At 50.8% G+C, this 15,042-nt stretch overlaps 1 protein-coding gene across 1 annotated transcript; it reads left to right on the top strand.

Moving 5' to 3' along the window:
• Positions 1–2,627: 2,627 nt before the first annotated feature.
• LOC109365394 (olfactory receptor 51G2-like) lies at positions 2,628–3,759 on the top strand. The gene is given in 3 exon segments (XM_019612108.2): positions 2,628–3,033; positions 3,035–3,076; positions 3,416–3,759. Coding segments are annotated over 3 exon segments (618 nt in total). The 5' UTR covers positions 2,628–2,674; the 3' UTR covers positions 3,633–3,759.
• Positions 3,760–15,042: the final 11,283 nt, after the last annotated feature.

The raw sequence follows: 15,042 nt of genomic DNA, 5'->3' as shown, positions 1-15,042 counted from the left end.
TGGCTCCCATTTTTCTATAATCCCTTGATCTGACCCCGTATCACAACCAGCAGATGAGCTTCAGAGAGCTCTGCTGTTTGCTAACCCTACCTGTTTCTGCAGAACAGAAATTGCTCAGGACAGCCCAGTTGGTGCAACTTCTGCACAGAGCAGAGGGACTGGAGCTATTCTGCATTGTTTCAGAAGGCATTCAAGTTGGATATTAGGAAAAATTCCTCCTCCAAAGAGCCTCTGGGCACTGGCACAGGTTGCCCAGGGAGTGGGGGGGAGGGGGTCACCATTCCCGGAGGAGTTCCAGCACCATGGGGATGTGGCACTGAGGGACGTGGTCAGTGGGCATGGTGGGATGGGCTGGGATTGGTCTTGGGGATCCTAGAAGTCTTCTTCAGCCTTCGTGATTCCATGATTCCATGATTTTACAGTTCTATCATTTTATGATTCAGTGGCCAGACACCTCTGGAGAAGTGCTGCTGCATGCACAGGCATAAGGATGGTGTGATGCTGCATTCAGTGTGTCTTTTTAGCACTTCCCTTTCCTACACAAAAGCTGATCCCCTGAAGGCCAGGCTGGATGGGGCTCTGTGCATCTGGCCTTTGGGAGGTGTCCCTTCCCATGGCAGAGCTGGGCTGTGGGAGTTGAGGTCCCTTCCAACACAAATCATTCTATGATGCTTTTTCCAGTAATCAGCACCTCAGTTCTGGTCTGTGCCAAGTGTCACTGCGGACCCAGCATCCTTCCTCCCCCTTCATGGGGAGATCCATCCATTGCACTGCCTGGATGGAGCCGTGGTGCTTACAACCACTGCACAGCAGCCAAGTGGGACTGCTGGGGCACCCACAGGGCTCAGTCTGCAGGGAGAAGTACAGCCAGAGCATGCAGCAGCTGCAGTGCTCCCGGAGCCCTCAACATCCTCTGCTGTGCTTGCGTCAGGGCGCGTGGGTGCCTGCAGGAGGGCAGAACAGAGGTGTCCCTGCAGGGCAGTGGTGATGAGTTGGAGGCTTGAAGCAATGCAAGGAGTTACACAGGTTTCTGGTCGAAGCAGCGAGCCAGCATAATAGAGAAGCGCAAAGACTTTGCTTTACTAGATGAGTAATTGTTTTGCTTAGCATTAATTATGATTCAACAAATTCAGATGGGCTTAATATAAAAATTCAACCTCAGTAAGTATAAGCTCATCGTGAATTTTCCTCAAGTGCCATGTTAGGGGTTGGAGCTTGATGACCCTTGAGGTCCTTCCAACCCAAGCCATGCTATGACTCTATGAATGTGAATAGGACATGTAAGCCATTTTTACAACATCTTTGCCCCCACCAGAAGCCAAGAGGGGTCTTCACATCCTCAGCTTTAGGTCCTTTACACTCTCAGCCCCTTCGTTGTGCCAACCTCCCTCCCCCACACTGCTTGGTTTGGTTTTGGGGAACTGTCCTTCCTCGTCCCACGGGCAGTCAGGGCTGATGCTCATCCTTGTGTCTCCCTCTCCCCAGTGGGTGTCTGAGTGGCTGATGGAGAGATAGAGCTGCTTGCAGGTGGCCCATAGCACCAAACAGAGATGCACTGTTTACTGTCTGCTTTTGCAGTGTTTGCCATCAGGTTTTATTACAGTCTCGCCATAGCTGAGCCTCTGAATTTCTTCCTTTACATTTAACCCTTTTTGTTGGCTGTAAAGCACAACTCCATTTTCCTTCCATCAGAGTTACTTTGGTTAAATGTCCTGCAGGTTTGCTGATAAAAGTCCCTTAAAGATTACACATTTTGCCACAGTAACACAAAAAATAGAAGAAATCAATACAGACACAATCCTTCTCACCTCAGAATGAGGCATTACTTCTCATGGTCAGACTGCACTGGGGTCAGGGCACACAACGATCCTTCTCTGCCTTCCTCTCCCTGGATATTATGAAGCATTTCTTCTCCAAAGAGCACAGCTGCCCAGGGAGGTGGGGGGGTCAACGTCCCTGGAGGTTACAGAACTGTGGGGATGTGGCACTGAGGGATGCGGTCAGTGGTCATGGTGGGAGTGGGCTGTGACTGGGGGTCCTAGAGGTCTTTCCCCACCTTAAGGATTCCATGATTCTCTGATTCCCCCCACTCCATGCCCTTCCCTGTCCTGCAGGGACTGTATGGCTAGGGCTGCAGAGTTGTGCCCCAGCTGCCCCGTGCCCACCACTGCAGGGAGCAGCCAGACACACTGACCTCCCAATTCCATCCCCATCCCATCCCATCCCCATCCCCATCCCCATCCCCATCCCTATCCCCATCCGCTTTCCTCCCCCAAACTCCTGCTCTGCCCACAGCTGAACTGCTTTCAGGCTCTTCTCAGAGGGGTGAGCACTCAGCCTCTGAAGCCTGATGTAGCTGAAGACTGGGGCTACAACCAAGGGAGTGGTGTTAAATGCCACACTGCTCTTTCTTTGTCTGCTGTGCACAGCCCAGTCTGTGATCCCAGGGCTGGCCCAGTGGATTTTCCTTGATTGACACAATGGATGTCGAGAGGTTTCAAACTAAAAGAGGGGAGATTTAGATTGGGTATAAGAAAAAAGTTTTTTGTAATAAAGGTGGAGAGGCACTGGCACAGGTTGCCCAGAGAGGTGGTGGGTGTCCCCTCCATGGAGGCACTCAAGGTCGGGCTGGAAAGGGCACTGAACACTAACGGAGCTGTGGGTGTCCCTGTTCATGTGCCAAAGAGCAACAGTTCTTGGCTCTCAGGAGCTGGTCCTCCCCGCACTGCTGCAGTGGGGTGTGTGGGCTGTGTCACAGCAGGGCTGTCATTCTGGGATGCTGTTATTTCCTGACCCCTCAGCACATGAGATGCTGGCTTTTAACAGGACCAAATCCAGCTCCCTGACCTTCACCCTCACTGGGATTCCTGGTGTGCTGCTGAGCAGCCATTGGATGGCATTGCTTCTTTGCTGCCTCTCCCTCCTCACGCTCCTGGGGAACGGCACCTTACTTCACATGATAAAGACTGATAAAGACAGCCTCCATGCTCCCATGCACTATTTCCTCTCCATGCTGACTGTGACTGGACTTGCCTCTCTCCACCCTGCCCACCATGTTGGCCATTTTCTGGTCTAAGTAGAGTTCTGTCTGTTTTGAGACACGCGTTGTCCAGATGTACTTCATCTGCATCTCCACCATAGACTCCGGGATCCTGGTGGCCATGCTCTGACTGCTTCATTGCTATCTGCCACTCTCTGCACTATGGTCTGTCCTGACCGGTCTCTGATAATGAAGATGGAGGCAATTTTCACGCAGGGCATCTGCACAGTGCTCTCCATTGCTGTTCTCATCAAGAAGATGCCCTTCTGCAGGTCCCAACTGCAGTTCCACTCCTGTACATGAGGACAGGGATCATCAGGACATGCTGAGACTGATGTGCTGGGTGAACAGTCTGTATGGGTAATGGTCGTGATGCTCCCTGAGCATCCTTCTGTCCTACGCCATAATCATCAGGGCCATCCTAAGCATCGTCTCCTGGGAGGCACGAGCTAAATCCTTCAGCACGTGCATCTCCCAGCTCAGTGCCATCCCGGTGTTCTGCATCGTGCTCATCACCCTGTTTGTCACTTACAGATCCAGAAGACACCTGCTGCCCCTGATCCCATGCTCATGGCTGATTCCCGAATCCTAGTGCTGAACTTGCTGGTGCACATCTGGAGGAGCATCAGGTCCTCATCCTGCTCAGCCAGAGGGAAGTCCAGCAGCACATCCAGTGCTGGGGAGGGCTCCTTCCTTCCTCTGCAGATGGGTTTCTCACAGGCAATGCCTTATCCTGGAGAAAAAAACACTCCAGGAGAAACCTGTCACCCCTTTTGCAACACAGCTCTTTTCCTCCCCATGGAGGGATGGATGACTGCAGTTCACTTTGGAGGGCAGAGCTGGGTGCACAGTGGTGCTCTCCTCCCTGCAGGTGGGGGAGGAGGCTGCTGGGAGCAGCCAAGGAGTCACTCTGATGGCAGATTCAGGCTCTGAAGGAGTACAAACAATGCTGCCAGACTTGTGCTTTTAATTACGAGCCTCCCCACATCCACTGATTGCACAGAGCTCACAGTTCCCAGGGCTATGTGATCACATGAGACTCTGCAGCCTTCATTATATGAATCATACGTTTCTCAGCTTGGCTGTTATGAAGAACAGACATGATCTAATGGCTGAGGACACAAAGCCAGGGAGCTAAGCCCCATCTCCTTGCAGGGTCTGCAAGGGGAGTGTATGCTCTTTGCTGTCTCATATTATCATCCTCTCTGCCTGTAACTCTTTGGGAGCACCCCAGAAACTCCTCCCCACTCCCAGGCTATGGTTCAGTGAAGGTAGGTTGGCTTGGGATGCAATATGCACGCAGCGCAGTCCAACACATCCTGTGACATGGTGTTTTCTGTGGCTACTTTCCCATGTTTCCTTCACAATGTGTCATGTATACTCTTCACACCCAATCTGGCTGAGCTGCCCCTTTCACTAGATGAGCCCCCACGCTGTCCCAAGGTGATCCACCTGCTGTCCAACACCCTTTGGTTGTGTAAAATAAACCTCCCTGCAAGCCCAATCCCTGCGACTTCATCCTGCCTGCTGACCACAGCCAACTATCTTGTCCATTTCCTTCTGCCTCCTTCAATCCTTCATCACGGTCTGCTCCCCTCCTCTGGGTTATCTCATATGTCAGTGAGTGCAAAGCCTGACCTGGGACAGTTCCAGAAGAGCTTTGCCAAATGCTGCATCATTGCTCCCAGCCCTCTTGCAGCTCTGCTCACACATGCTCAGCATCCCAGATGGGGCATTGCTGCGGTGTGATGGCATCCAGGGGTGGCTACACCCTAAGGCTGGGGCTGCTGATGTGCCCCAAACTGTTTCCCCATTGCATTTGTGCACTCACCCCCTGGGAGCAGCAGCACATCCCAGGAGATGAGGGCTCCAGAAAGGGGGAGCAGAGTTAAGAGGAGGAGAAAGACCCACCAGCACCGGGCAGGGTGGGATGAGCAGCACTGAGGGATGGAGCAGAGGAGAGCACTGATTCCAGCACAGGCACAGGGCAGGAGGTGTGCAGCTGTGCAAGGAGCTGTGAGGTCAGGGCTGGAGCTTTCCACAGCTGTTCTGAGAGCTGCTATGGAGAATGCACACATGGCAAGGACCATTGAAGTGAAAGGGAGATAGGTGCCTGGGCAATTTTTTTTATTTTTTTTTTTTTTTTTGCAAATGTGAGAGTTACAGGAAAACTGTACTCGGATTTTTCTTTTTCATTGGCCAAAGGAAATGCTCTGTGTCCTCCACTGCCTGTGAGATGCTGAGAAGCAAAAGCAGCCAACACTGCTCCTGTGCATGCTGCAAAGGGTTGTGTCACTCAGACATCGGCCTCTGCAGGAGAAACAACCTCGGAGCAGAAATAAAGGTGGCTGCAGGGAAATGTGAACGTGAGAAGCTGCCAGAAATTTCTCCTGTAATTTTCCCCAGGGTTTGTAAAACAGATGTCTGCAGCCCAGCATGCAGCTGCACCAGGGGAGGACCAAGGAGCTGGTACAAGCAAATGGGATCCTGGGCTCCATCAGCAGAGGGGTGGCAGCAGGGACAGGGAGGTGATCGTCCCCCTCTGCTCTGCTCTTGTGAGGCCCCATCTGCAGCACTGCGTCCAGGGCTGGAGCCCCCAGGACAAGAAGGACAGGGAGCTGTTGGAGAGGGTCCAGAGGAGCACAAAGATGATCAGTACTGCAATCACCTCCCTGTCCCTGCCGGCCATCCCTCTGCTGATGGAGCCCAGGATCCCATTTGCTTTCCGAGCTGTAATCACACACTGCTGGCTCATGTTCAGCTTTTCCTCCATCAACGACCCCCAGGTCCTTCTCTGCTGGCTGCTCTCAAGGACCGCTCCTTCCAGTCTGTATGGATGCCTGGGATTCCCCCGGCCCAAGTGCCAAATCTTGCACTTTCTTCTGTTGAACCTCATTAGATTCTCCCAGGCCCACCCTTCAAGCCTGTTGAGGTTCCTCTGAATGGCATCCCTTCCTTCCACAAATCACCATCCTATGATTCTGTAATTCTGTGAGCTGAGCTGCACAGTGATCTGGGCTGCCTGCAACTTCCATGGCCGGGGTTTGGGTGACAGAGGAGCAAACCTTCATCATCTGTATCCCCTCAGCATCATCACCCAGACAAACTGTGCACAGGGTTTTTCCATTCTCCTGCTGAGGTTCCCTGGCTGCTTTGACCTGGACAAGGTTGGGTTGACCTTCCCATGGGGTCTGAGCTCTCAGCAGTGTGACACTGTGCAAGCATCACACATGGTATTGCAGACAGGCAATCTGACATGAGTTTGAGTGTTCTGCTAATTGCAGTGACTCAGGCTGCGGGTGCTGGGGAGAAGAGCTACTGTTTGCAGCCTGTGAGTGCAAAGCAATTCCCTGGACTGCTTTGGGATCAATGCAACTGATGGCAGTCAACTGCTGACAGCTCTGGTGGTGGATTTTACCACTTCCCTACAGGCAGAATCCACCGTGGGGCTCACTGCGGAAAGCTCTGTTCATTGCAGACAGCAGTGCTGGATGACAGTGGGACTCTGTGCCACCACCCTGCCCACACCTCTCCATTGCCATCCATACAGCAGTTCCAATGGGACCCCAACCCTTCGCTCACACTCTGCATGATGCTATTGTGATGTTAATTTCTTTGCATTCTACATCTGCATTTACTTTAAGACCACCTCACCTCCTTTCTGGACTCATGTCTCCATGCACCTTGCTGCTGTGGATGCAGGTCTGCAATGGAAACGCAGCCCTGAGGCGTGCATCAGCAGTGCAGCAGCCCCCAGACCCACTGCTGCCCCACTGCCTCTGAGTCACAACCATGTGCAGCCTTCCTGCAGTAACCGCCAGGACCGCACGCCTTCCTAACCTTCACTGTTTGCTTTTCAGTGTTTGACTTTCCGTCAATGGCGCCCAAAGTAATAATGTACATTCCGAATTTTCTATGCTTTCCAGCTGTCGATCCCTTTTTCTTTTCTGCACTTGCTCAGCCCTCCACCTACGTATTATGCTTGCAAGTTCACCAAATCCTCTCTTGCCAGCAAAAAGCGTAAGTTGTCAGCTTTACACCAGCACTGCCGTGGCCGGGTCAGCGCAGTGACTCTGATGATGCTATGAAGGGATGAGAAAATAAACCACGTCCAATCACTGCCTCACTTGCTTCTTATGTTGATCAATATTTATATATTTTTTTCCCCATCTCACATTGTAATTGGTGCAGATTTCCTACTGGAAAAGCAAACCATGCATCTCCCTTGCAATGGTTTCAGATAATGTTTGAATCAACAAATCTCACAGATTTCCTTCCAAGAAAGAGAGAAGGCTCCTCACAGCAGCACAGTCTCATCTGCTCTGCCCTGACGGTGCTGATGGAGTTACAGACCATAAACAACCCAGGTCATTTCTGGGATACACTGCTGCACACCACTGAGATACTTGGGAGATTTTTTTTATTTTTACAGTAACCATTCAGCTCCTCTATTTGTGTATCATGGGATTTCACAGTCAGGAGTTTTTGTTTAATTTCAGGGACTTTGTAGTAAATCAACACAAATGGAGTGATGCTGAGAAGGGAACACATTCAGTGGGAAGCAGTTTGGTTTTTCTTTGGAACTGGACATGAGTTCCCCTTCTGACCTTGTTTTAAACCACAGCATCCTCTCCTTGTACCTCCATATCCACATGTTTGCACACCACCATGCAGAGCAGCTTTTATCTCCATGCAGACAGATTTCACACATCAGTTTCAGCCTTTAGCATGAAGTAGGTCATAGCTGAGGCCAATGAGTTGGACATTTTAAGTATGCAATGTAGGGGCAACTAAAAGGGGATACAGCTTTTCAGAAAAACTCTAGAAATCCACCTGCTCTCAATGAAGTCTGAGTTTCTTCTGCATTCGGTGACCCAAATTTGGGACTACATGTGGGCTCCTATGACAGTCAGAGGTGATGAGCCAATGCAATCTCTGCAGAGTCTCTCCGCTATGGTGGGCTGAGCAGCTCTGCAGTCTCAGGCAGGTGAACCTCAAATTAAATCCCCCTCTTTGAAACTACATCCTCCACAGGGAAGCCTTCATCTTAAATCTCACCCTGGGACTGTGACACATTGGAGGATCCTGAGAGCTCCCTGGGTTGTGCGCCTGCTTTTGGCCCATTGGTATCTCTCCAGAAGATCCAGTTCATGAGTCAGCATTGCATTGTGCTGTGCAGGTCCCCGGATTTGCAGAATAATCCTAATTTCCAGCTGTGGGAGGGAAGTGAGGCTCCGTGTGTGCCACTGCCCCTGATTGAAGGGTACGTGGTCAGCCCATGCCTGGAGCTGCTGTCCCCAGGGCTGGGCTCTCTCATGCCCTTCTCCTCCTCATGGCACCTTGGTTGGGTTTGGCTATTCCATCGTGTCAGGTTCTGGCAGAAGGAGAAAGTTAATCCCAGCCCAGTGTGAGGGATGGACCAGATGACCTCTTCACGTCTCTTTTGACCAAATTGCCTATGAGTTCTGTGATCAGCACGGGACGGGCAGCACACCGTTGTAGCATCATGGCTTTGATGATCGAGGGCAGTTGGTGGGCATTCATTTCTGCTTCTATTGCAGGGCACTGCATTACCAACTCTGGGCTGTAGTGCCAGAAACTATTGCCCAGCAAAAAGTGTCTTCCATCATCAGACGTCCATCCTAATGAGCTAGAAAAAAGAAGTAATTCCGTTAGCAGCAATGAGATTATGACTTCACTCGACAGCAGTAACTCGTATCTCAATTATCAGATCTGCTTGGCTCTTATCATGCTCCCTTTTAACAGCAGCCATCTGATAATGCCTCTCAACCGCCAGCCTGAATTTCCACCAGCCTGGTGGTGTCACAGTAATTTATTTTGGAAAGCAATAACAGTTTGGCAGAATAACTTACCCATTTCATAGCTCTGCTCCCAGTGCTGATATCTTCTTAAAATCGTGGCGTAAGCCCGACTGCTGCTCTGCTTTCTGAGGGACCATGCCAACCCGCCTGGCCAGCAGGCTGATAAAGGTGAATCAACACATTTGACCTTATCAGAATGAAATGATTTCAAGCTTGGGAATATGAAAAGCTTTGGTGAGATCAAAACCCGAAGTCTGTTCCACTTTCTTAGATTGATGCTTTGGAATTTTTTATCTATCTACACCTGGTAAAGACAAATGTGAAGTTGCTGAGGCACACATGCACCATGGTTCATAGAATCATAAAACCAGAGAATTGTTGAATTGGAAGAACCCTCCAAGATCACCAGACCAACACCAGACCACCCCGCCATGCCCACTGCCCACATCTCCCAGTGCCACATCCCCACAGCTCTGGAACATCCCCAGGGATGGTCACCCTTGGAGATGGTGATATCCTTTGGAAAAGGGACTTTCCCTAATATCCAACCTGACCCTCCTCTGGTGCAGCTTACGGCCATTACTCTCATCCACCTTGCCTGAGATGGGACCAGACAAACTGGAGACCACGTGTTAATTGATTTGTACCATTCCTCTTTTTCTGAGAAGGAAACACTCCTGCAGAGCAGATGATGCCTGTTCCTGCACCCAGCAAATACTTGGAGTCATTGGATCCCATTTTATGCACTCAGTGAAGGCTTTCCATAGGAGTTCAGGTGCCTGAGCCCTCCTCTGTCACCTCTTGCAAGAAAAGAGCAGCTCACATCTAACAGCAGGAGACATTTCCCTCTCTGCTGGAGACAGAAGGGGAGGCAAAAACTGCTTTTCTAGTCACAACAATGCTGGTACATGGAACAATCCTTTCTTCCCACACTGATTTTTCCTTTATTCCTTTGAGTTTCACTGTCCTAGATGGCTGTAGCTGCTTTCCATGCTGCTTTGGCAATTGAATGGTCACTACGGCTCTCAGAATTATTACAGTTGGAAAAGACATCCAAGATGACCAAGTGCAGCCCCAGCCCATCCCCACCACGCCCAATGGCCCCGTCCCCATGCAGTGCTCCCTCCTGCTGATGGCCATTCCCACTGTGAGGAGTTCTCCTGTCTGCCAGTCACAGCACACGTGCTGGGTGCCAGGAGCACTCTGGGATGACACAGAGGTGACGCCCAGAGCAGCGAGTTCCTCAGTTCTGCCTCAGTGTTCCTTCCAAGCAGGGTGAACTCTCTGCATCCCAACTCCTGTTTGCAGCCCTCAGAGAGTGTCATTGTGTTGGTGGAGGTTTGGGACGTGCTGTACATGGTGCTGCTCCAGCCTGCATTTCACCAAATCGTCTGCAGGTCGTGCTGACCCACGTTCACCCCTCTGCTGCTCTGAGTCACCTTTGTCCACCAGCTTCTCTTAAACAGGAAAACGAGATCGAAGGCTTCACAGTGTTTGCCGATTTCTCTCACCTTGTTTGATTTTCCACCCCACACACTAAAAGCAGAGGGTTTGCTTTCTTTGCACAGAACTCCCTGTCCCTCCTGCACTTTCCGAATCCCCTCATTGGATTATTTACCTGCCGTGGTCAGCCAGGCATTAAATATGTCAATGTTTGCCCATGCAGGCGCTCCGTCGCTGTGGCTGAGGATCTCATCTGTGCCACTCGGGGCAGCACAGGAAATTGGCTGACACAACTCCGCTTCGCCCAGCGCTTTTGTGGAGATTTCAATTAGAGACACTATTTTTTCTGCTGAAAAGTCCAGATGGTTTGGCCCTCTGGAGCACGGGCTTGAAAGAGCTTTGTAAGGCCTTAACTCTTTGTTCCCTGCAGGAGAAGGTGCTGCAAGGCACTGTGTGCCCCAGGCTCTGCGCTGAGGTCACCCACATTGTCCAGCAGGTGGGGAAGTTAAAATGGGGTGGGCTGGAATGGAGAATAGAGTTGGAGACTGCAGGTCTCCAGCAGAAAGCTGACTTTTATCAGCAGCACTGAATGAAGAGTTCCTTTGCACACCCCTCTGGGTATCACAGAGACAGGCATCACTGAGTCCCAGAATCATAGAATCATGGAATCATGGAATCACAGAATCCTTAGGGTTGGAAAAGCCCTCTGTGATCCCCAAATCCAGCCCCACCCACACACAGAATCACACACAGAATGGTCTGGGTTGGAAGGGACCTCAAGGACCATGAAGCTCCAACCCCCACCACAGGCAGGGCCACCAACCTCCGCATCTCACAGCAGCCCAGGCTGCCCAGGGCCCCATCCAACCTGGCCTTGAACACCTCCAGGGATGGACGGGGATCCACAGCCTCTCTGGGCAGCTGTTCCAGCACCTCACCACTCTCTCTCTAAAGAACTTCCCCCTGTCATCCAACTCAATCTGCCCTCCTTCAACTGCAAACCATTTCCCTTGTCCTGCTGTTATCTACCCATTAAAAGAGTTGACCCAACCCATTCCACCGTGCTCACTCACCATGTCCCCAGTGAACTGAGTTGTCACTGTGGGTGCAAACCCACAAAAACTAAGAATCATTTGGAAAAATGTCTGAGCACCAGGAAGATAAACACTAAAAAGAGAAATGCAGTTGTACAGCAGAGCCTGGGAGGGCCTGAGAGGGTTAATCACAGCTACTGCACAGTGCTTTCCTGCAGGGCACACAGCACGGGGCTGGAGCCAGAAGGTCTTCTGCAGCTTGGAAGTTGCCTAGAAGCCCTGCACTGAAATGCCTGAGATATCTCAAATGGCTGCTGGACTTCTGTGGCTGAACTGCCAAGGGATCAAGAGAAGGGAAGCTGGGATGTGGTGCTGCTGAGTGTTAGCACCAGGCACAGAGCAGGCTGAACAGAAGAGAGGACCTTCTTTCTCCCTTTGGCCATATTCAGATTCCTGGCTGTGAAAAGGTGATGTTCACACAGCACACAGCATCATGCAGATGATGTCTGCAGCAAAACCTTTCTCCACGTCCTGATCCAAGTACTCATATAACCTCATCTCTAACAGCTGCCCTTCACATGAATCCTGCCCCCACATGCTTACTGCAACCCAAGCAGGAGGACCCCAAAGCAGGGATGCCCACTCTTATGGGGATCCCTTATCAGTGCAGCTGCTCTGAGCCCCAGTCCTGCTGAGCTTTCCTCCCCAGAACTGCTTTAGGGCCTCAGCAGATGGCTGATGTAGAAAAACGTTGCATCACAGCCTGGAGATGTTGGTTCCAATGTGGTCAGCTGCCCCTCTGGTGGAAGCAGAGGACATCCTCTGCTGTAAATCCTCCTTGTAAACGACTGTTTACATGGGTTGATGGTGATAGGACAAGGGGAATGGTTTTAAAGTGAGACAGGGGAGTTTTAGGTTGGATATGAGGAGGAAATTTTTCCCCCAGAGGGTGGTGAGGCAGTGGAACAGGTTGCCCAAGGAGGCTGTGGATGCCCCATCCCTGCAGGCATTCAAGGCCAGGCTGGATGTGGCTCTGGGCAGCCTGGGCTGCTGGTTGGCGACCTGCACACAGCAGGGGGTTGGGACTGGTCAGCACCGTGCTCCTTTGCAACCCAGGCCATTCTGTGATTCCATGACCCTTCCAAGGAGGAAAGGACATCCCTTCTGTGCTGCAGCCCCTCCATCCAGGCAGCAGGGATAATTTTGTCCAGCTCAGCACAGCCATTGTGGCCAAAGAAAACACATTCAAACAAATAGGATCAAACTGCCTGTGCATTTCTGAAGCTTTCTGAAGCAGAGAAGGATGAGGAACATGCATTGCTTTTCTTCCTCCCCCTGTGGAAGGGGACCTCCATGGTCTCGAGCAATCTTCAACCCAGTGCTGCGTTGGAGAGACATGAAACCTTGGCAGCAGCACACTTCGCTCCTTGTTTGAGAGCTGTGCTCCAGCTGTGCCGTGCTCAGTACTGCAGGGAGCAGCCAGAAACACTGACCTCCTCATCCCCATCCCTGTGCTCATCCCATTCCATCCCTCTTCCAGCCCCAGGCTTCCACCCTGCCCGCACTGCAGAGCAGTGCATTCTCACCTCTCAGTTCAGATCTGTGCATGGACGGGGCTCTCTGTCAGTCCGTCACCCATCTCTGAAGAATCTCTCAGGAGAGAGGAGTAAAGCCAAAAGCGGTGTCAGTATGGTGATTTCAGGTAGCCATGGTGCTCCTGCCCTTCTGGATCTTACTAAGCCCTTTCCTGTTTCCTTTGCCTATCTCAAATGAGCATTTATTTGAACAACTTTCACGGGCTTTTCATGGGAGGACCAAACCCCCATTTCTTCCTCCCCTCCTCACCATCCTTTCTCACAGTCCATCGGATATCAAGCACTGACCTCTGTCCCGTGCAGTAAATAGGATTAGGACTGGCTTAGGCTCAAACCATAAACATTTCCAGCAAACAGATGGATGCTGTGCCAAGTGGCAGCTGCATTCCCTCCCATATGTGGTTCTGGGAAATTTTTTTTGTTTTCAAATGGGAAAATAGATGGACACCTCACATCCTTTCCTATATATATACACATTCTGTGCTTCTGGGAAAAGGAATTAAGCAGGAAACCAGAAAGCACAGCTGTGAGAACACACTATGCAAAGACTATTGCTGGCAGCCTCATGCACATGGGTGACTCAAGTCAGAAATCAGAGGGAAATACAAGATTCTGAGCATACCTGGCACAAGACAAATCAATCTTACACTGTACAGTTGGCATATTATAGAGTTGCTTAGATTCTGGTGATCAGTGTTGAATGTTCTATACTGGAAGGCTGAGTCTGGTTCCTCATTCAGCCATGGCTGTGCTGGGTAACCCTGAGCAGTTATTTCCATCTCCAGGACATCTCCAGAAGACCCCATAAACCCCTTCCATGAGCCAATGTATGCTGCCATGCTGCTCAGCATGCTGACTCTCAGAGAACCTCCAATGTACATCCATGCCAGAAGTGGGTCATCATTTCAGCACGTGCAGGGTAAGCAAGGAGGAGAAATGTTCTCCTTGGCTGTTCCCAGGGATGATGCTGAAGTTTGCAAACCAGATCATTGCTTCCTCTCGGCTCAGTTTGCATTCTCCCAGCACAGGAGGCTGGAAGCTGCCTGGCATGTAGGGTAAATGATGTCAGAATCCCAGGGGAAAGAAACTAGAGGTGCCAGGGTGCATGAAATATGAACATGTGCATGTAGCTTGGGCTATAAGGAAAGCAGAGGAAGAGAAACTGTGTTGTTCCCTCAGATTGGATCAGTCCAAGGAGACTCCAGCTTCTGCCTTTTAGACTCCAGCTTATGCCTTTTCCAGACACCTGTGGAAAAAACAGGTCTGGAAGGACCCTGGGAGGGTCTCTCTTCTGTGCCTTTGCCCCGAGGCAGGCTCAGCTCAGCTGAAACCAATACTGAGAGATATTCAGAAGAACACCTGTGGTGGTGCCTCCATGCCCATGCAGCCCTACGCCCTGTTCCTACTCCCACCCCTTGCCTAACCTTGGTTTGTCTTCCCACGATGGTGCCTTAGTCCCACAGGCATGGTTATCCCCATCTCCTTGCAGTGTCTTTCTATATTGCTCTCTGTCCTCTCCCTGCTGCCTCTGAGACCCCACACCACAGCATCTCAGCTGCGTTTTGTGCTCCTTATGGCCATCTGCCATTCAGCTGCCACTTCCTGATGTAAAGATGTTCCCTGGATAGGGCTTGTTGGCACTGGTGACCGTAAGAACTATTCTACTAGATGAAACTATTCTACTCGTCCCTGCAGCCTGCTATCTCGTACTGAAGAATGGCCGTTAATGGCCTTCAGGAAGGTGATTTACAGTTTGTCCTTCTCATTATATGTATCCCAGTGGCCAGTAATCAGCATAGAGGTTACCTGAACAGGAGGCCACACCTTGGCCATCACACTCAATAGAAAATGATGAATCCATCATGCATGAATTTTCTAACACCTTCTTGTACATGCATGTACCTCTGTCTCCCACAACATACAGTGGCAAAGAATAGAAACATTCTGTATTTATTTACTCTTCCCTTTTCATTATCTTACAGACCTTCCTTGTCATAGAATCATATAATCATAAAATCACAGAATCATAGAATCATAGAATGGTTTGGGTTGGAAGAGACTTCAAGGATCACGAAGCTCCAAACCCCACCAACGCAGGGCCACCAACC

Source organism: Meleagris gallopavo, chromosome 1 (assembly GCF_000146605.3).
Source record: "Meleagris gallopavo isolate NT-WF06-2002-E0010 breed Aviagen turkey brand Nicholas breeding stock chromosome 1, Turkey_5.1, whole genome shotgun sequence".
Classification (NCBI taxonomy): domain Eukaryota; kingdom Metazoa; phylum Chordata; class Aves; order Galliformes; family Phasianidae; genus Meleagris; species Meleagris gallopavo.
Note: the sequence above shows the minus strand (reverse complement) of the source record. Positions and strands in the feature narration are given on the sequence as shown.